The following is a 22,946-nucleotide window of genomic DNA, read 5'->3' on the forward strand; positions in this document are numbered from 1 at the left end:
CATAAGCATGCCTACCTTTTCAAAAGGAAGGTTGGGCAAAAACAAAAGAAAAAGAAGCATAACAGTGTAGAAACAAAGCAGAAAAATTGTGAAATGGCATGCAGTATTACAGTATAACATACTCATTCATTCATTCATTCATTTTCCCTTGGCTTAGTCCCTTTATTCATCATGGGTCACCACAGCGGAATGAACTGCCTACTTATCCAGCATATGTTTTACACAGCGGATGCCCTTTTAACTGCAACCCAGTACTGGGAAACACCCATACACATTCACATGCACACACATACACTACGGCAAACTTAGTTTATTCAAGTCACCTATAGCGCATGTCTTTGGACTGTGAGGGAAACCGGAGCACCCGGAAACCCACGCGAACACAGGGAGAACATGCAAACTCCACACAGAAATGCCAACTGATTCAGCCAGGACTCAAATCAATGACCTTCTATCTGTGAGGCGACAGTGCTAACCATTGAGCCACCTTGTTGCCAACATAGCATACTGTAAACGGAATATTGTACATGGCCAAAACAATGTCTCTGAATGTAGCTGAATGTAGCAAATGTAGCTGAATCTGTAAAGAAACGCGTCACATGACCTTTACAATAACACAAATTGAGAATAATTGTATCTGTAAATGTTTTACTCTCGTGCTGAGAAGTTTCAGATATCTGTAGCTCCTGCTGAGACAAAGCCTGCGCTAACCTAAAAGAAGGCAAAGAAAAGAATACAAAGGCCTCAAATTTGAGCACCCTCCCCCACCCTTTGAGTTTGACATCATAATAACATTATTGCTCAACTGTAACATCCCCGTGGCTGTATTGTGTTTATGTCAAACAGTCTCATACCACTTTCTACTTTCCTATGACTCTCAGATATGCATTATTCAGTCGAGCCCATTGAGAGGATGAATACAGAAAGATCTCATCCTGTATGTGGCCTCCGGTTACTCTCACTAAATAATTTAAAGATATCCACCCACTCACTCATATAAACAGAAATATTACAGGAGGAGGAGAGAGAGAAACTGACAAATAGGCCAAATAACAGTGTGAACGAGTGTGGGATGAGGGATTCTCTGTCTAGTATGAAATAGTTCAACTTTCTGCTGATGGATTTAAAGAAATAAACTGTTATCTGAAAACTGATGCCTCAGCATATTAGTAGCTAATTTGGTAACACTATATTGTAAGGTACAATTCTTGTTATTAATAAACCATTAACTGTAACTTTCAGTGGCAATAACGGCGCTGTAAATAAACAGCGTTACAACAGTGATACTTTTTTCAGTAACGAGTATTTTGGTATCAGAAGTGGCTTATATGAAAGGCAAAGGCTTTTAGATTACACTTATTTTACCTAAATAAAATATAATCATGCCTTAATTTATATTTATTTAATTATAACAGTAAGTTCTGACTTTACTTAGACAAAAGTCTTGTCACTTAACAAAAATGTATAGAATATAAAGTCAGGGTGCAGTGGAGAAATAATTATTATTATGTATGACTCCCATGAACTTGGAGGACTGCATCCATACATTTATGCAATGACTTAAATAACTTAAGCAATCTGGAATGGCAAAGAAAGCGTTCTTGCAGGACTCCCAGAGTTCATCAAGATTTTTTAGATTCAAATTCAATGCCTCCTGCTTCATATTACCCCAGACATGCTCAATATTGTTTATGTCAGGTAACTGGGCTGGCCAATCCTGGAGCACCTTGACCTTTGGATCAACTTTGATGTGGAGAAAGAAGAATGAGCCGTCTCCTGTGGTTTGTAATGTAACAAAATGTGACAAATGTCTTGATACTTTAGTCTGGACCAGGTGGGTGTATCCCAATCCCAATCAGCCCCATGCACCTCCGTTTTCAGATGTCTCCATTTTCCCCATCCACACTGACACGGAGCAGCAGCATTTTAAAGTGAAAACGGCCTCTTCAGCATTTCCAAAACGCTCCAATTTCAGGGCTCAAAAACTCTGGGGAAGTGTGGAGGGAAGGTGTAACCGTACCAAAAATGATGCGTTTTAAAACTAAAATGTATTAGTGTAAATGGGGCCTAAGAATTTAATAATCCCACAGTGCAAAGACATGCGTTATAGGTGAATTGGGTACGCTAAATTGTCCGTATTGTATTAGTGTGTGTGTGTGTGTGTGTGTGTGTGTGTGTGTGTGTGTGTGTGTGTGTGTGTGTGTGTGTGTGTGTGTGTGTGTGTGAATGGGTGTTTCCCAGTACTGGGCTGCAGCTGGAAGGGCATTCGGTGGATAGAACATACAATGTGCTGGAATAGTTGGCAGCTCATTCCGCTGTGGTGAGCTCTGAAATAGAGACTAAGCCAAAGGAAAATGAATGAATTAATTAATTGAACCGTTTTTCCAGAGACATGGAGTGTTGAGAAGAAAGTGTCTGGTGCATATGGAGAGGAGGAAGTTTGTCCTACAGGTGGTTTGTCAAGCGCACTCACCTTTGTGGCACACACTCCACTTGAAGTTAAATTTGCTGAATTAGGAAAAAAGAAATCCATAAGCTACAAATGGTTTAAACTTCAATGTTTCACAAAAACATCATCTTTAAGTTGGCCAAATGGCGGGTTCTATTACACTTGTGTGGGCTAAGCTCATAATTAGGTGGCTCAAACCCCCCTCTGAAGCTGGGCCTAATTTCAAGCATGCTTTTGAAGGGAAACTAAACATCACACATTTTGATTTATTTACTTTGTAAACCAGGCTACTAGGCTACCAGCTAGAATCTGGCAAGACTAAACCTTCCAGCCTCGTCCCAAGAACAATCACTTTAAACTTAATCCAGAGCTTTGAACGAGAAACCAAGCCATAATACAACATTAAAAGCATTTTAGAAGAGAGTTGAACAAAATCACACTAGACTTGCTGGGTTGGATAGCGTGGATTCTGTTGCATTACTATCTAGATCTGTATTGAAGTACTCACAATAAGTAGTTCCTCAATTGCCAGTGGTGAGTGAGTGATCTGAGATTGTTCTGAAAGGTCGGTTAGGTGGTGAGATCAAATGCATTAGCTACACACAGACAATAAGAGGCTTTTTACTATGCCGCTCTAATTGGAATGAGCTCATGGGCGCTCGCTGCCAGCTGAATGCTCAACTAAGGGTCAGTCGTGGAAAAGGCCACTGGCTCTGGTTCAGTCGGAGGAAGGGTAATTCTTTAGCCTAACCTTTTCTTTCCGTAACTTGAGACGCAAACACAGACCCACAAACACTCATCAACTGACAATTTCGCCTGTGACTGTAATTGAACTTGGCTGGCGATTTATGTTCCTGACCTTTTGAAATAACACAGAGGGGGCATGAGAAGAAGGCAGACAGACTGACGGAGAGAAAGCTGAAAGATTTACAATGAGCCACTCAGGGCGCTCGGCGGTGAAAAGAAACATGCATATTTAGTTCAATTTGTTTGTCCGTAATCTCCAGAGGTATTTGACTAATTGCACTTCATGTTACCTGTTTAAGTGCATAGGCAAACTAGAGGCAATGTCACAACTTCTTTTTGCTGAAGGCTTAATTTGCTCATTTAATTTCACACTGTCACATCCTCTTTGCACCTCATACCATTATGATAATCATGACTAGATAATAGATCCAAAATGGCTTAATGAGATGATTGTAAAAATTCTCATTAACTCACTCTTGACTTTTTCCAAACTTGTTTGAGTTTTTGCCAAACACAAAAGGAGATGTTTTGAAGAAAGCTGGAAACCAGTAATCATTGACCTCCATAGTTTTTCCTATGATGGATGTCAGTGGTTTACTGATTTTCAACTTTCTTCAAAATATCCTCTTTTGTCTATAGGGATGTGTAAGTTTTTATATTTTTGGTAAAATATCTCCTTAAAAGGACATTACGACCTACACACCTAACATGGTGTAATATGGTATATATGAGCAATATTACACAAATATCAGTGTGATATGGCTGTATATCAGTACTTGTGGGAGGTGTGCGTTAAGCCGCAGGCCGAATGCCTTAGTGGCCCCCACCAGTGACGATAGACCACATCGCACTGCTACAAGTGTGATATTGCATTTATACAACAGTTCAACGGCATAACCGTGTGTATAAAAAAGAAAATCAAACATGGAGAGTCTCAAAAATCCTTTTGTACAAGGAACTACTTTTCTCCGCCACTCATTCACATCTGCAGCTGATGTCAGAACAACAGAAACTGTTGCAGGTTCACAAACGTCACTTTAGAGCTAGTATTTGAATGATTCTCTAGAGTAAAGTGATGACAAAACAGATGATTTTGCTCACATTTTAAGATTATAAGGCTGAACAGCATAAAATACCCTTAATCTATAGAGATTTCCCAGTATTTCTCTGTTGCAATCAGGATATCATAATAATTAACCTCAAAAAAGCCAGGGCAAAGCAAAAACTACCAGTTTCTGTGACATAAATACACTGCTACAAAATACAAGAGAGAGATCGACTTAGAATGTCACTTACCTGATACCTGAACGTATGCTGAGAAAATTTATATCTATATATATATATATATATATATATATATATATATATATATATATATATATATATATATATATATATATATATATATATATATATATATATATATATATATTTTATATATATATATATATATATATAATGATGTTGCATTTAATCCCTTAAACACATCTCTTATAGGCGATGCAGTGGCGCAGTAGGTAGTGCTGTTTCCTCACAGTAAGAAGGTCGCTGGTTTGAGCCTCAGCTGGGTCAGTTGGCGTTTCTGTGTGGAGTTTGCATGTTCTCCCTGTGTTTGCGTGGTTTTCCTCTGGGTGCTCCGGTTTCCCCCTCAGTCCAAAGACATGCGGTACAGGTGAATTGGGTAGGCTAAATTGTCCTTAGTGTATGTGTGTGTGAATAAGTGTGTATGGATATTTCCCAGTGATGGGTTGCAGCTGGAAGGGCATCCGCTGCATAAAACAAATGCTGGATAAGTTGGTGGTTCATTCCACTGTGGCGACCCCAGATTAATAAAGGGACTAAGCCGAAAAGAAAACGAATGAATAAATGACATCTCTTATAACCATTTACTGTAAACATGTCATGGTCAGAAACAGGATTACAGTAAATAAGATAAAACAGATTAAAAAGATTGCAGTGTTGCTGATGTATAACCCGAGTGCAAATGTGCGTTTCTTCTATTTGTAAACAATCACAATTGGTTCATGAGATCGGCCAGATTAGCGAGTATCGATTGAGTCATGACATGATTATCAGCCGATACCGATCTCCTGCTGATCGATCGGAGCATCCCTAGAATAAAGTGTATAAAAGATTTGCAAATAAAGCACCATTTCCATCTAGTGAATCAAAGCTAACAAATATCAAAAAGAAAACTGGAATTTGCTGTGGTAGGAAAATCCAAAGGTAGCCTTTTTATTTATTATAGAATAAATTACATGCAAAACTCGTATAGTTTGAGTTTTTTTTCTGATAAAAACAAAAACAAGATGTTTTGAAGAATATTGGAAACCAGTAACCATCAACACTTATGATGGGAAAAAGAAATACTATGCAATTCAATCGTTACAGGTTTCCAAAAGTCTTCAATATATTTCCTTTTGTGTTCAACAGAACAACAAAAAAGAAAAGGAAACTCAAACCAGTTTAAAACAAAGGGTGAGTAAATAATTACAATTTTCATTTTGGTGGCAACTATACCTCTAAGGTGCTTCATATTAGTGGTTCCCCTATGATTTCAAGCCAAAGAATCACTTTTAGTAATATTTAGTACAATATTTTGTGTATGTGTATGCTAGGGTAATTGGGGCAAATATCTTACCCTTCTCCAATGTCCAAGTGCCAATGCTTGTCTGAAAATTGTAGACTTGTTTGACAGTGGACAAGGATTTCTGATTAGTCTGCAACAACATTCAGTAGCATAGGCAGCAAAATGCTAAATTTTTTTTGTTATAAATTCCACACAAACCATTGTTAAATTGCCAATGTGTTAGGTCCACTCTCAGGGAAAGCAAACTGATAATAATGCATACTTTCAATGCTTTGTAATTTGCTCTGGGTAAAAACATCTGCCAAATACACACAAATAAATGTAATTTGGTGCCAAGAAAGATCATAAATGCACATTTTATAGGTTTTAGTATTCAAACTCAGAGCCACTTCAGAAAGCTGAAAGAATTTGGCAAACCTATTGAGAAAATGCAAATATTTATTTAAAGGGAATGTGTATTAATAATAATAATAATTCCTTACATTTATATAGCGCTTTTCTGGACACTCAAAGCGCTTTACACATTGGGGACAATCTCCTCATCTACCACCAATGTGCTATATCTACCTGGATGACGTAACGGCAGCCATAAGGTGCCAGACTGCACACGACACACCAGCTGATTGATGGAGAGGAGACAGAGTGATGAAGCCAATTATGATATGGGGATGGTTAGGAGGCCATAACGGACAGTGGTCAGTGGGCAAATTTGGCCAGGATGTTGGGGTTAAACCCCTACTCTTTTTCGAAGGACATCCTGGGATTTTTAATTAGTTAGTTTTAGTCAGGACCTTGGTTTAACCAAAAGACAGCACTCATGAGCAGTATAGAACCCTCTTCACTATACTAGGACGTTAGGACCCACACAGACCGCAGGTTGAGCGCCCCCTGCTGGTCTCACTAACACCACTTCCAGCAGCAACTTAGCTTTCCCATGTGGTCTCCCATTCAGGTACTGACTGGGTACAGCCCTGCTTATCTTCAGTGGGTGACCATGAGAGAGTTGCAGAGCTAGCTGCCAGTCATCATTGTCTTCATTAACTCACTCTTCTACCATTTCAAAGCATGACCAAACAGTTTGTTACTTTTCACTGGAACTAAAGACAGTAAATAATGACTGAATTTACATTTCTGGGTGGACTTTCCTGTTATGCTCTCAACTCATCAAGTATAAACAGTATTTAGTTTTAGCAAGTAAATCAGAGTATGGTAAAACCTTCAGACTTCTGAGTGAACATTTAGAACACATTTTGGTTAATGAAAAAAAGGTTCTCTTTATTCTCAGCATTTGTACAACAAATGTGACTGATTATCATTTATAGATGTGTTTTCTTTTTAGCACATTGAATGTATTGTGTGAGAAAAACATATTTGTTTCATGAGAACACAAGAATTGTTTTACGTTTAATGTCTGCCACATTTTAAAACTGTTAAGAGCAAATAAGCACATAAAATGAACCAACAGAGGAATATAAAAACAATAGTCCATGCAAGGAGTTTATTAATGAGCAATCTGCTATAATGTACAAACAAGATTCCTCTCAAACATTTCATTCACCCAATACTTCAACGACACAAGTACTGAGGTGCACAGCAAACACATCCCTTTCAGTAAAATATTCCAAAAATAGCTTGTTTAGAATTTAAATATTGCCCAAAGCCTTTTTAGCAGGATAAAAATGTGCACAATGTAATATAGTGAATATATATTTAATGTAGTACCAAATGCACTTGTATGCAAAACATTTTCCTGACCCTAGTTTACATCTATCTCATGCAGAGAAGGAAAATCAACTCCAACCCAATACAAAATAATCATGTACAGTTTCTGTATGAAAATAGAAAAAGATATTAAATGCCATATATACGTTATATGCAACAATATAATCATCCGTTTTTGAAAAAAGTAAATTGTACAAAATGGAATAGACAATCAAGGACTACTTACAACAATAATTTGATGCCAATTTACAAAAGTAAGTGTGATGAATGCTATGCTTAATTGTTTGGCTAATTACAGAACATGTAACGGCATGAACTTTATTATAGCTATGCAAAACTTTTGAAAATATTACTAACACATCATCGCATTAGCACTTTTTACCCATAACGCTAACCATATTCAGAGCAAATTAAATCAATGTCTTTTTTCAAGCTATTTTATCCCAATTTCCAGATGTGCTAATAACTCTGTTTACACTTGAATTCATTTTAGTGCACTTTGGACTGCATTTACTGTATAAATGTTGTGTAAAGGAAAATCATTGGCGAACCTTCGTCCATCTCTTTTCAAAACAAAAAAATAAAAATGAACCAAGCAATTGCAAACTAGTTAACAAGCACTAGGTTTACTCACAATATGAGTATACGCTTTCAGAATTAAGATTGAACACTTCATATGTGCATAAAGAAATACATGTAACACTTTTTGACAATTGTGTACCAAAAAGCACGCCACGTGGCACGATCACTGCCAGAATAATAGAAGCTAATAGACATGTTCATATATGATATATGATGATTGTAAGCAAGCAAAGAAACTCACGAGGTAAAATAAAAATACTTTGTCGAATATATTTTCATCTGTACAGATTGTTGATAGCTTGATAAAAAATAAATACATTTTTTATTTGTTTTTCCCCCATTGCATTCTGTGGTGAGATGATATTGAATTGCTACTTTGAAAAGCTGAAACTGCATATGAGATTGAGTGCAGGAAGTCATTTTAAAGCAATAACTGACTAATGAAGTCACTACAGTTTAGTTTAAAGTTGCTTGAGACCAAGGTTCGACTCAAAATAATCTAAATCTTCTTAAAGCTTCTCTTCTTTTTAGCTGCTCTATTTGCATAAAAGCAGCTTCATTCATAATTTGTAAAAAAAAAAGAAAAAAAAAGATATATATATTTATATCTATATATATGATTTTATATTGCAGTTTTACCACAGTGACATTCATAGTTTATCCCAGGTCCCACTTTCCTTACAAAAATATTTCTCTGTGATTAAAAGCACAGTGTAATGTCACTGATTCTGCTGCTACTGTACCTCGCCAGTCCAATTCATTGCTTTGATACATCAAGGCCTCTCTTCTTTCTCTCATTGGTAATACTGCCGAAAATGAGAAGTGCAAGCTTTTGTGTCTGTCTTGTCGCTGTTGGCACAATGACACTGTGTTCTGTGAAAGTCCGACAGAACTCCAGCATTTGCTGGTGCAGAGAAACTTTAGAAAATTATTAAGTCTATTTGTAGCTATTTGTGTAACATCTGAGCTTTACTTGATATACATTATACATTCAACTCTCATAGATAGACACCATAGCTATTCCAGGTCATAGAAGTTCCCCAAATTAGTCTTAATGTGCGGCACGACGCCTGCGTATGAACTTCTGTGACTATATATTAGTAAAGTGTAAGGTTTTAGCCTTCATCTTGTTTTCCAGTAAGGTCACAGGGTTTGTTCTCACAGTCTCAGAGTTCAGACTCTTTCCACACGACTGGGGTCATACGCATCTGAAAACAAATGCAAATAACAGTAAGGATTTTCATTCAAAATTATAGTGTCATTAAGCACTGACATATATGTAAGAACAGAAGATTGCTGGAATCACTTTTTTTTTTTTTTGCAAAACAGTGTAGAATAGAAAAGAATGGGATATATGCACAGCTAGTGATTTTAAGCAAATGATAAACTTACGGTGAAAGGTTTATGTAACTATTTTCAATTTCATATGGTTCCTTTAACAGCATTGATGTTGTAATGTAACTCAAATATAATCAGTTAAATAGACTTCAGCATCTATTTGGTAAAGCATAAAGAGAGACGAAAGACTATTTAAACACAGACAGTGTCATTAACAACAGGCTAGCGCAGAAACACCACTGAAAATACTGGGGTAAAATTAATTTCCATATTTTAAAGACATGGCGTGGAAAAATAGAATTTAATGCAGTGCTTCTTGTTTGGTCTGATACTCACTTTATATCCTACAGTACCTCAGCCAGGCAGTGAAGATCAGTTTTTTAAAGAAATCAGATCTTAAACGTGACGATTTTGTATGGGATGAAAATTCACCGGAAGCCCTGACAGGCTGACTGAAATTAAAAGTCCAGTGTGCATATACCCCATTGATTTAAAAAATATATATATTCCATTATCTTTTCTTTGCTGATTTGTATGATAAATCAGACCACGCTTCCCTCTTGTGGTGAAAAAACTCATAGCTCATTGCCCTTGAGTATTAAGCACTGTTATTGTGGCTTGGCAGCTCATAATGCTACAGAATATGCTGGAAGGGAAAAACAATCATTTTTTCCCAGTGTAAGCTGATTGTCTATTTTTCTTTTGTATACCACACTAATACATTTAACCTATGGCATGCAATACAAGATAATGCTGAAGGTGACCTCTCCTAGGAATGGGCTTTACATAATTAGACCACAAAATACTAACAACCATACTACACTTGCATATATAGGAATGCTAGACTTTTGGAGGATATTCTATATTATTGTGGTGAAATAAAGTGTTTGGTAATTACAAATGAACCAACAAATGTTAGACCATGTGTCCACCAAAGCATTTTAGCCCTGAGGCAAGTATCTTTTTTCAGTTCTTACTTTATGGGAGCACTGCATAAAAAACGAACAGCAGCAAGTCCTCTGTTTTTTTTTTTTTTTTTAGGGACCGTGGGATAAGGAATGTTTGAATATGTGTAAAATAAGCCTGATATAACAGCAAACTAATTCAATAATCTAATACCTCAATTTGTACAAGATAATTTGTTATAAAATGTATTCTGCCACTGACATTACAGTTACAGATAGTAAGAATGTTAGACTGTATCGGTACTATACAGATACCTCATATACTATACTATACCTCATTGTCATTTTAAACAAACCATCAGGTCACTGTGAAGCAGAGGTGGGACAAATACAGCACTATCACACCTCATGTCAGCATCCAGCATTGAGCCAACCTTTTCAGATGGATAAAAAAACATCTGTATAGTAAGTTAAGAGTGTCACAGATGTTCTGTTTCACTGCAAACAAGCATATTACTATCATTGGAAAAAAAAAACACTGCTCCACAGAAGCACTTTCATTTTTAGAAAAGCCCTTATGCTTTCAGCTGCATAAAAATGCTTTGGTTGAGACATGGCTGAAAAAAAAAATCACAGAATACATTTAAAATTTGATTTAAAAAACAAATCAATAATTACTTTATTAATCAATGTTGCATGTGAGTAAGGATGCTTTCACACCTGGCTTGTTTGGGATATGTGATTCAGAACTTTTCTCCCTTAGCTCAGTTCTAAGCTCGGCAGATCATCAATCAGACTTTATCAAAATTTACGCTGAGTTATTATGTACACCGAGTAGGGCTGGACGATTGCTCAAATCAAATCGCAAATGCAATTAAGCAAAGCTGCGAATTGTCATGAACATCTTGTTTGGATCACATAGTGTGGCCAGAGGGTGCTCTTGTTGAAATCCATGAAGAAACCCAAGAAATCCCCATAGACTTTCTATATAAACAGAAGTTTTCATTGCTTTCATTGATTATTTACTTACTACCAGGGTAGTTTATATCAAAGTTGATATTCATACTTCTGCACTCTGTTTGTGTTGATCTGCAATAACACTTCTTAAACACTAGCTGGCAATGAGGTTTTTATGTTCCTCTGTGTTGAGTTTCCTCCGTTTGTTTAGTTTTTCTGAACGCTACCTTAATGTAGAAGTGGCTCAAACTCACTCATTTTAAGGTGGGAACCGGCAGACGTGCAACAACTTTAATCATAAAGGTAAACACAAAACAAAACTTTCCACCTAGAGCTCCTTTACAGGACTCAACACTCGCTCCAACGGGTTCGCACGGCTCTCTGTCCTGCCCACTCTCATCAGCGATACCAAGCCGACCAATCACAAAGCTTGCGCTACAAGTTGTTGCGACATGTAGTAAAATTTTTTGAGAGGTGCACGTCAGCGTCAGCAACAGCCATTGTAAGGGCTACGCGATCACGCGAAGGGTGCACCGAAGCATACGCGTGTGTGCTTGACGCAGAAGTATAAATCAGCCGCACCATGTTGGTATTTTTTAACATGTAATTTTTACGAGGTGGTTTGTTAGCCCAATGCTCAACCCTCAACATTAAGGACCAGAACATACAAGTTTTGGAGCATTCAGAAAGATTGCCTTGTGAAAGCAAACTTAATCAAAAATAATGTACATGTGTGAAAGCATGCAATAGGGCATAGGTGACAGACCTGAAATAAATAACTTGTCATCATCTTCTATTGCGGACACTGTATTATCCATGTTGAACCCTTGTGGCAGTGTGATCTCTCTCTTTGCTACCATGCCACTACGGGGATGTGGGATAGGACGTGCCATTGTCTTTGGTGGCTGCCTTGATCTTGCAAGTAAAAGCATCTCAGCTGACACTTCTTCCTGAGCTGTTTCCTCATTCTCTTCTTGCATATAACTGGTCATGACAACTGCATTCTCACTGTATTGCTTCTCTTCCACTAGTGTTTCCTTCTCTTGAGCGGATTCTTGAAGTGCTTCCCCTTGTTCTTCTTCTTGGTCTGTCTCTTTGGCCAATGTGATCCTGTTTACAGTTCTCACTAATGGCTGACAGCTTTCTTCCTTTGCATAGACATTGTACTCTAGCGATGCTTTATCATTTGTGGATGAGGGGGACAGAGAAGTTGGACAGCATGCCTGCAACTGGTCCTGTGGTACTTCTGTTATCTCAGCATTAACTGTCTCCTTCCTGTCTCCTCCACTTACACTAAGAGTCAATTCCTCATCCTCGGTCAGTGGAAGCGACAAGCATAAGTTACTCGGAGGAAACTCTGGCAGCTCCAACATTGTGGAGACTCTTAGGCTGTGCTTCTCAGCAATAGATAAATCTTCTGTAGACTCTGGATCATCTCCAAGTCCTACCTCTAACGCATCTCCTTGACTTTCCATAGACCTATTTGGCACTTCCTCAAACTCTCTGCAAACATTCTGTGTCTCGTCATTTAAGCTCATCTCTTTGGTTTGTGTTTTCAAAACTGTAGCATCTGTGTTTTTTAAATCCCTTTCTAATGGTTTGCCATCAACTTGATCAACAACCAGGGCTTCAACTGGCACAGAAATGCCGAGTATCCTGGCAGCACGCTGTTCAATGGATTCATTTTCAGGAATGCCTTTGGCACACTGGACTTGGTACAAGTTACTAAGGTCTTCAGTCTGCATATTGTTGGCCTTCTCTTGACTCAAAAGAGTCTCAAGATGTTCATCTGCCAAGGTCTTTTCATTACTCCAGCTCAAATAATCTGAATAAACATGATGATCTTCATCATCATCCTCAAAATTAGCCTTAAACCTACAGTGAAGACTCTTGATCACATGGATACGCGATGACCTTTCAGATTTGATAACATCTGTGCTTCCTCTCCCAGCTTCCTTCTTGAGTTTTTTGGAGTTAAATGCATTATTATTGTTCAAGCTTTGAGTACCTTCAGAAAATTCAGGGCTATGCCTGCTGAGATCTCCGCTACTGTCTGATGATGTAATCTGCAGGGTTTCACACATCTCTGAGTTGTCTGAAGGACTGGTTAGCATAGGTGACTCAGGACTCAGGCATGTGGGAGATCCAGAGGTCACAGTGTCTGGAATGGCAGTGTATACTGTTAAACCAACATCCTTAAGCAAGCACTCCTTTGGCACAGGGATATCTTGCCGATGCATCACTGGATCATTGTCCCCCCTTTGCAGAATGTCAAAGTCAACATAATTGACAGTCTTGCTGACAGGTAATTGTTGTGTGTGGGTGTCAAAGTTCACCTTAGTCTTGGACAAGGAACTTTTTAATCCTTTGTATTCAGGATGGCCTCCATTACCTGAATGGGATGTTACATTTAAGTTATTGCTCTTTAGTTGCATATCTGTGACCTGCAGAACATGTGGCTGCTGGTCAATTTCCTTATTCGTGTGAAGCGGGGTGGTTTCTTGTTTTGAATTGTTGCTAGTGTCCCTCGGCTCCAAAATACTGTTCAATGCCTCATCGAGCTCCTTTGTATTCTGGTCAACATTTGGATACTTCCCAGTATGATCCTGTATCTCCTTATTAAAAGACTCCAGCTCCCCAATAGCATCCCATTTTCTTCTGTTGACCGGTTTTAGCAAAAACTGTCCAAAAAGCTCTTGACTTTCTGATGATTGTTTAGACTTTCTCAACAAAGGTTGATGATCTGGAGATGATGGAAGTGATACGGACCGTGGAAAATGTGCGCTCCTTACACTAATTCCATTCACAGTTTTAGAGAATGCACTGTTGCTGGAGTGGTTAAGATCCTTTTGACCTATCATGGGATATCCATAGTTTGCACTACAGTTGGTTTCACCTTCATTATTGGTGATGGTGAAAGGGGAGGGATGGTCATTTGCTGATGAATGGGTATTTCTTAAAACTTCTGGAGATCCCGTCTGAGTTTCCTGGTTTCTGTACTGATCTCCAGGCCAGGATCCTGCATAAAAAACTTCATTGTCTTGGCTTGGATCTAGTAACCTGGTATCTATGATTTCCTTCTTTAAAGGGGGATTTTTAATGGATGGGGAACTGCTGGACTGTATATGTGTCTCTTTGCTTGATGCTTTTAACATGTTTTGGTTATCTTGCTGCACTACTGTGTTTTCTATAGAACTAATCACTTTTTGATTGTTATTTGGGTCAGAGACACTTCTGTTTGCTTGCATACTGATAGGGACAGAAACCAGGCAAAACATTGTCTCTTTGAGCTTTTTCTTTGAGTTTTTCTTGTTCTCGGCCACAGTCTTAGCCTCAAATTTCTTTACTTGTGTCACTGTCTCAATCAAACCCAGGCTTGAATTCTGTTGTGTTGTCATTTGAAGAGCAACTATATTGCCATGAGTAACTGGATGCCTGTTGCAGTTTTGATCAGGTACTGTGTTTGAACATTCTGTCTCCTTCAACGCTTCTTTGTGCATACTGTCCTCATTAATCGAATCAATAATATTGCTTTTACTTGGATCCGTGTGGTCAAAGGATTTCTCTGTGAAAGGCAAGGCACTGTCATTAGATTTCTCAGATATGAGGTTGACTGGAATCTCATTTCTGATGTTTCTGATTTTGTCTGCATCTGTCAGAGAGTTCCCATCTATCCCCGCTCCTGAAATGTGTCTGACACGGGGATCATCAAAGGGAATGTACTGAACATTACCCAACCGTTCTTCGCTGTAGCCTGGATATGCCTGTCTCCTGCAGGGCATACTTCTTCGTCCATCTCTGTAATGGTCTGGCCAAGCCATTCCAGTCTGCCTGATAAACCATTCCTGCACTTCTGTCATGGCAGAACTCTGCATATATGGGTCTCCTCTATACTGGTGGTTAGCCACTGAGATAGGATAAGTTCTGTGCCCTCCTTTAATGACAGGCTGCCTTCTGTAGGATGGAGGAGGGATGTAACCAGGGGGCTCTGTGCCAGAGCCGCCTAGTTCTTGTACAAAGTATTCTTGCCTTGAGAAGGGGAGCGGAGTTCTGTCTCTCGCACGTGGGGCGAGCTCCCCTGTGAGCATCTCTGCACTCCCACGCATCTGCTGGTGTGCTTCGTAAGAAGGAGGTCTGAGTGGTCTGCTGAATCTGGGTTTTGATAATGGTGCAGACTGGGCACCTGATCGATCAGTCCAACGTTGCCTATTTTCTCCATCAATATGTCGTCCATGAGGGTCTCTTATGTGGTGGCCATTTAACTTATAACCCCCATAAGAGTCTTGCCCAGTAGTTGGTATGCTGAAGTATTGGAGGCTTTCAGATTGCATTCTGGGCAGTGACTGCGACTTGTTTTTTGTTCTAGGTGGAACTGCTCCTTCTGCAGTTCTTGGCCTGCGTTGATCATGTGCCACCTCGTTTTCAGATGGCTGGCGGCTCATGTTGGTCATTGGACGCCACTCCTCTGTTCCCAAACTTTGGTATTTCCTTTCAGCAGCGATTCTCCACTGGTGTAGGGCCATCTCTCTCTCTCTGGCACGTGCGCTCTCTGCGCGCCGTTGTCTTTCACGGTTATGCTCCTCCGTGCTTAAGGCAGATTCTGGTCTCCGCTGCATACCCTCTGGTTTGTTGGGAACCCCTCCTCCTCCACTTCCACGTGGGTCCCTGAAGTCTGCATAATCCAAAAGCACACTAAAGTCCTGACCTCTTCTCCGCCAGTAGGACACATCCTGCTCAGATCTAGGCTGAGAGTGTATTCCTCTGTGGGCTTCAAAAAACCTGCATCAAACACATATAGATGGAAATTAATAAATATAGGTCAGTTCTTATATTTGATAAAGCATACATTAACAGACAGTTTATAGGATTCTAAACTTCTTGTTATTAAAAGGTCAGTATTTGAAAACGACTTACTGACTCTTAAAGTAAATTTTTCTTTAAGCCGGTGGTCACAATCCAACTTGTGCACAGTTCCATACAGTATAACAAATGAGTATACCACTAAACTGGGCAAAACAAGCTAAACCGTACAACAATCTACACACACATAGCACTAAACAAGAGGCACACATCAAACTAACACCAAACTAAAAGAGAAATGTGCATGTTGACAATGCTGTCAACCAAGCAGAAGACCTCAAAGGAGGCTTTAAAGGTGAAAACAAACCATGATATATAAGTGTTTTCACTATAGAAGGAACATGACTAGTTTGTGTGGTGCAAACCATTGAGTCAGCACTAAAGGTCTGTTCTCTCATCCAATATCTTGGCAGCCGAGAGCATATGATCTGCATGTTAAACAATCCTGACCTGCACTCATGAAAGGATAATCTAGTCACAGCAGTGGAGCTGCTTCCTGCCCTGAACTGCTGAGTCTCAAACCATGTGACAAGCAATTACTTGAAAGTGCAAAGATGCACTAATGCTTGATAGTATGCCAATAAATGTCCAAATAAATGTGCATCTATCTATCTATCTATCTATCTATCTATCTATCTATCTATCTATCTATCTATCTATCTATCTATCTATCTATCTATCTATCTATCTATCTATCTATCTATCTACCTACCTACCTACCTACCTACCTATCTACCTTTCTGTCTGTCTGTCTGTCTGTCTGTCTGTCTGTCTGTCTGTCTGTCTGTCTGTCTGTCTATCTATCTATCTATCTATCTATCTATCTATCTATCTATCTATCTATCTATTAATCTCATTGAGACTTACACAGGACAATTATAACTTACCTGGTAAAGAAAAAAAACATCTTGTGAAGCATCTTTATTTAAAGAATAATAATAATCTCTGAAGCCATCCTGCTACAATATGGCTGGTAGAATGCAGATGCATACATTTATATTCATGATGTTTTATTAATAACAGTGTTATATAAGAGATTGTAATAAGGAATGGAATATTGATCTGACAAAAGGCTCATGGGACATGTAGTTTCCTGCTGGCTCTGCCTGCAGAACTAAGCACACTCAGCAGGGGGTGCTGCGAGCTTTCCGACAACACTGGTGTTTATTCCACTACAGTCCCATGTGAAAGAGAAGGAAATAAAACCGCACTGCAAAATCTACTAAACATAGTTAATGAATTCATCAGCTACAGGGGGAGAGAGGTAGGAAAGAGTGCAGGGAAATGAGTAAGACTGAGGAAACAGAGTACATGAAAATGTAGGAAGTACAAAGATATGGATTTCACAGGATGAAAGAAAGTGCAAACCAAAAATAAGAATGGAGAGTGAAAGGTGACAAGGAGGGATCATTTAAAAAAGGAAAACTTGAATCTCTCCTGATGTGAAAGGGAAGTCCTTGACAGCTCCTACCTTTACGTAACATTCTTCATCATGCAAGACAGCTTAAACCTCAGATCAAAGGAACAATTGAAAAAGAAGGAATGACAGCAGCGATACAAGAGTGTGGGGAAGACGACGAAGAGGTCAAAAACAACTCATCAACACAACTCACCCGCTGTCAGTGGTCAGGCTGTCTTCTGGCAAACGTCCATCTCCTAGATTTCCGTTGTCCACATCTTGTGTCCTCTGCTTCCTGACCCTGTTCTCAGCGTCACCGGGGAATCCCCTGGCAGAAGCTTGTCTGATGCCTCCGCCGCTGTAAACATGGTCCCCCTCGTAGCCATTCACGCCGCTGTGTCCTTTCCGCTTCTCAGCGATTTCACACCGGCTGTCGCTTCGTGTCGGCAGACATTTCTCATAGGTTGCGGGTTGGGGGGAAGACGAGTGTGAGACAGGAACATTGTTGCTGTTCCTTTGTGGGACTTTGTATCCATGAGAGATGAGAAGGTCTTCCACGCTGTACATGGCTACGCGGTGTGTTTTTCTTTTCGAGATGTGTGTGTGTGCGTGTCCGTGTGAGTGTCAGATGAATTCCGCTCCTAGTCCAGATGAGGCAAGCTCGTGAACAGCTGCACAGGAGAGGCCATCGCTGTGAAAGAAAGCGGGACAGAGGGGAGGGAGAGAGAAAAGGAGAGAGAGAGAGAGAGAGAGACATATGAAGTTAAAATGAGTCTCTCTCACAGTCTTTTTCATAAGAGGATTGCTGCTCACAGCCAAAACAAAAAGGTTCTATCTTGCCACGAGAGAAATGATTCGTATTGCTGTCGGTATGTCTATCCACTGACCCACGCTTCTCTTCTCCCATCTGCCCCTTTCTTCTCCTCTTTTCTCTGTTCTCTGTCCAGAGAGGAAAATCTCTCCAGATGACTGACTACATCACGCTTGGAAACTTCATCTTACTTAGGTGTGGAATGGTATACACAATTCTGACTTTCATAAGAGGCCATTTGTGACAGTTAGTAATTGTTGGCAATTAGTAATCTTTATTAATTTATTCATTTTCTTTTCAGCTTAGTCCTTTTATTAATCAGAGGTCGCCACAGCAGAATGAACCGACAACTTATCCAGCATATGTTTTATGCAGCAGATGTCCTACCAGCTGCAACCCAACGCTGGGAAACACCCATACACTCTTACACTCACACATACACTACAGCTTATACAGCTTAACTATAGTGCATGTCTTTGGACTGTGGGGGAAACCAGAGCACCTGGGGGAAACCCACGCGAACACGTGGAGCCAACTGACTCAGTCGGGGCTTGAACCAGCGACCTTCTTGCTGTGAGGTGATCATGCTACCCACTGCACCTCCATGCTAAGTAGTAATCTAACTGACTTAAAATATAAACTGGAGTTTTTTTGACATGGCTCCAAAGCAGTTTGTTTGGAAATTTAAATCTGTAGGAATTGGGACATTTGTGTCCCTAATTTCCCTAGTATCATTGTTTAAATGAAGGTGAGACATGACAATCCCAGAAAAAAGTGCTGAGCAAAATTAAGTACACCCCATGTTGAAAATGAATATTTTTATTCATTTCTCAGTGAATATTGGCAATGTATTTTGGTGCATTTAAACAAAACAGATTTATTAAACAGATATTTTTATTCATTTATTCATTCAGTTTCTTTTCAACTTATCCAGCATATGTTTTATGCTGCGGATTCCCTCTTAGCTGCAACCCATCACTGGGAAACATCCGCACACACTAATTTACACAAACCGGAGCACCCGGAAGAAACTCACACCAACACGGGGAGAACATGCAAACTCCACACAGAAATGCCAACTAACCCAGCCGAGGCTTGAACCAACGACTTTCTTGCTGTGAGGCGATCTCGCTACCACCCACTGCACCACCGTGATGCCCACAGATATATTTATTAAGATAATATTTTAGTCACCAAACATCTTTAGAAATCGAAAGATAAAATAATTAAATTCAAGCAAAATATTGCAAAAAAATAAAATAAAATTACAACCTTTAATTTTTTTGCTTCTCTTGATTTTTCCTATTTTTTTTAAATTTGTATTTAATATTTTTCTATAACATATAAATTTGGTTGTACTTGTTTTTGGGCAGTTATTGTAAGTTATTTTGTTAGATAAGCTCCAGATTTGGCTTCAGTCCTGACTAATCTAATGTATATGCACAAATATAATATTGTATAGCTTCCTATTGACAATATGAATTTAAAAGATAGATTTGTGAGGGGTGTACTTATATACGCTTAGCACAGCATAGATTTTTGCGAGATTTATGCCAAAAGAAAAAGAAAAGGAACAAACAAATAATAAAGAGACAAAAATTACTATTAAGATTAACAAGGCTGGTGTTTCCCAGTGTTGGGTTGCGGCTGGAGGGGCATCCGTTTAGATTCTGACATGATAACCTTGGATAAAAATATCACTGTTTACGGTTTCACGGTATTGTGATTACTGCTCTAAAGTAAGTTCTTTTAAAATGTCTGGTTAGAAAAAACAACACCCCCCCCCCCCATTGAACACAATATATTTTATTTTAAGAAACATTTTAAATATTTTGGCTTTTTTATTTTAAACATGTCAGGTTAAACAATTTAAATAAATCACTGACTATCTTCATTAGTTTCAAAAATACAGATTTCATAACAAATTAAAGAACTTAATGAAATAGTTATAAAAATATATAAAAAATTACATATATCTTAGTAACGGTATAACAGAAAATGTTTGCAGTTTCAAAACATTGACTTTTCCAAACTATGGTAAACCTTGAAACCGGTTATCGTCCCATGCCTAGCATCCGCTACGTAAAACATATGCTGGATAAGTTGGCGGTTGATTCCGCTGAAGTCGAAAAGAAAATGATTAAATTAATTAACAAGGTTAAATGAATAAAAACAAAATGCTAGTGTGAGTTTAAGTAGGACAGAAAATTTCAGCTTCATCTACAGCTACTTACTGTAAATGAAGTTATTTCACAAAGTAATGAAACCTAATTTCATGGGATCAGCTTTATGTGAACACGCAACAGATTAAACCGCAGAAGACCTACTGGTGCAGACAACATTCAACCAAAACAAAACCTTGGAAAAGTCACAAGTGGAAATAAGTCTGAGAAAGACTAAGGAAAGAGAGATTACCTAACCTGCCCTGACACACTCAGAAGGAGAAAACAAAATTGATGCAATCTTCCCACCATTATAAGTATTACAGTTGTTTCCTTGATCTGCAGAGAGTGAAGTCCAAATGGAAGCTTAGACTTCCACAATACCTAAATGTTTTGAATGCTGACCAATTTCATAATCTACTTAAAGCTAAATATACAAAGCATTTCTGTATTAAATATTAGGGTGTGTGTAAAAGATTAGGTCACGCTGAATCTCGCTCTATAGAAAATATAAATTTTATCTTCAAATTCAACAGTGCTAGATGATTGAGTTTTAAATGTGCAAATAGGTCAAATTAGGTGAGGGCTTACGGTAAACATTAAAGAACTGTCAAAGATATGTGATTGAACCGAAGGCACTGGACATGAGAAAGGAATTAGACATTTTCATATAATTATTTCCTACTTTTTCCATAAGAAAAGGTCTGTTTTGATCTAAATGATGTTTGTCAGAAGTAGAAAGATGCAGTTAGCAGAGGTATGACTTTCACATTTTCACACTTTCCAACCCAGATACTCCAGACTGATCCACATTCACCATTAAAGGCCCTTAGAGACCGCTGCCTCTCACAGCATCTTCTAGCACACTGAGGTCAAAAGAGGCCCCAAAAACGATGCTAACTTTCTTTCCTTTTTTCTTCCTTTAACTTTATGTCTCCTCTTGCAGACACACACATAGGCAAATTCAATGCAAATAAAAAATGAGGGAGGTATAGTTTCCATCTCCACTGCCACAGGGAAAACTCTTAATGCGAGTTTTATCAATGCCATCCATTTCCACCAGTCACATCTTTCAGAGACATTTAGAAAATCACCTGCTAAACACACGCACATACATATTTGATCTCCATATGATATCATACATGCGCTATTTGTCACTCATTAGTCAAATAATTACATTTGCAACATTGATCATGTGAAATCATTTGTTCTTCCACTGAAGCACTATGGGTTATTGTCTAATCAGACTAGATAATATGATCATCGGGTTTTAGGCAAACTTGTGTAGTTCATATGCACTGAATTGAGAGCAGGACATTGATTCTTCGCCTCCAGCAAACCGTCAAGCCCAAAGAATATTTTATTTTTTATGCATACATTAGCAACCGCTCACAGTCGAACACAGCCTTTCAAGTTAAGTATTCTCCATTTGACAGTGTGCAAGTGTCGAGCGTCTGTGTTCATGCACACTTTCAAATGGAGTATACTTCGTTTGAAAGGCTAGGTGTTTGACTGAATGAAAGAATCATCCTTGTCCATTGGCTTTTTCTGTTTATGAGTTAAAAAGTCTTGTGTTTTATTTAATGTTTATTTTAATCACACACAAATCACAATCGTCAATGAGAGCGTCTCTAGTTTTCAGTATTTGTTGCTGTTTGAGCTAGTCCTTTTATTTTTTTTACAGTGAAACTATAACTGCATTTCTATTATCCTTTAAATTGTGTAACAACTCCCAATTATTGCAAAATATCTCAAAAAATGTTGATTAGTTATATCAGAAATTCAGAATCAGTCAATTCATGTGAATCCACCTGGGGTACAGAATCACCCAACACGGCCTCGTTGGAAAAATGTGCTTTAGCCTACATTTTTGTGAAACCACAAAATTAAACTTCTTACATTTGAAGGCAGTTTCTTGGTAAAATGAACACTACGGGGCAGTTTGATGCCAACAGATTTTGTTCCTTTTCACACTAATGCTATTTACAGGGGCATATTATTAATTGATTAAAGGATTATTTTTCAGCAGTTATTTGCCCAATATCAAATAAACACCACAAAACAACTTAATGGTGTTTGTAATCAAATACGTTGGCCTCACCTAGTCTCCATATGGACAACTTTTCCATCATGATCAGATTGATCAGTAGCTTACTTTGTACGGTTTTGTACTAGTCATGATGTTCGATGAAGAATAGTTCCACAATAAAGATAAAAGCAATGCAAAATCAAGGTAAAACTATGTGGCTGCGATAGACTTTTTTCCTACATTTGCTTTTGAAAACACTATTGGTTGGGTTTGGGGTTTTTAGTGTTTACAGTTGGTCAGGTCAAAGGTATTTACACACATAGAACAAAACATACCCTAAATCAGTGTTTCCCAAATATGTTTGCTGGAGGCACACCAACAGTACATATTTTGGA

The 22,946-nt window shown here is 38.6% G+C and overlaps 1 protein-coding gene across 2 annotated transcripts in view; it reads right to left on the reverse strand.

The window, feature by feature from the left end:
- Window positions 1–7,034: 7,034 nt before the first annotated feature.
- The window catches only part of jcada (junctional cadherin 5 associated a), a 31,213-nt gene continuing 15,301 nt past the window's right edge, over window positions 7,035–22,946 (reverse strand). For both annotated transcript variants that reach the window (XM_056469095.1, XM_056469096.1), the window contains exons 2-4: window positions 17,764–18,240; window positions 12,057–16,069; window positions 7,035–9,298 (exon numbers count right to left, since the gene is read on the reverse strand). In XM_056469095.1, the coding sequence (XP_056325070.1) occupies window positions 9,264–9,298; window positions 12,057–16,069; window positions 17,764–18,116 (4,401 nt within the window). In that variant the 5' untranslated portion in view covers window positions 18,117–18,240 and the 3' untranslated portion in view covers window positions 7,035–9,263. The remainder of the gene's footprint in view (window positions 9,299–12,056; window positions 16,070–17,763; window positions 18,241–22,946) is intronic.

Source organism: Danio aesculapii, chromosome 12 (genome assembly GCF_903798145.1).
Source record: "Danio aesculapii chromosome 12, fDanAes4.1, whole genome shotgun sequence".
Lineage (NCBI taxonomy): Eukaryota > Metazoa > Chordata > Actinopteri > Cypriniformes > Danionidae > Danio > Danio aesculapii.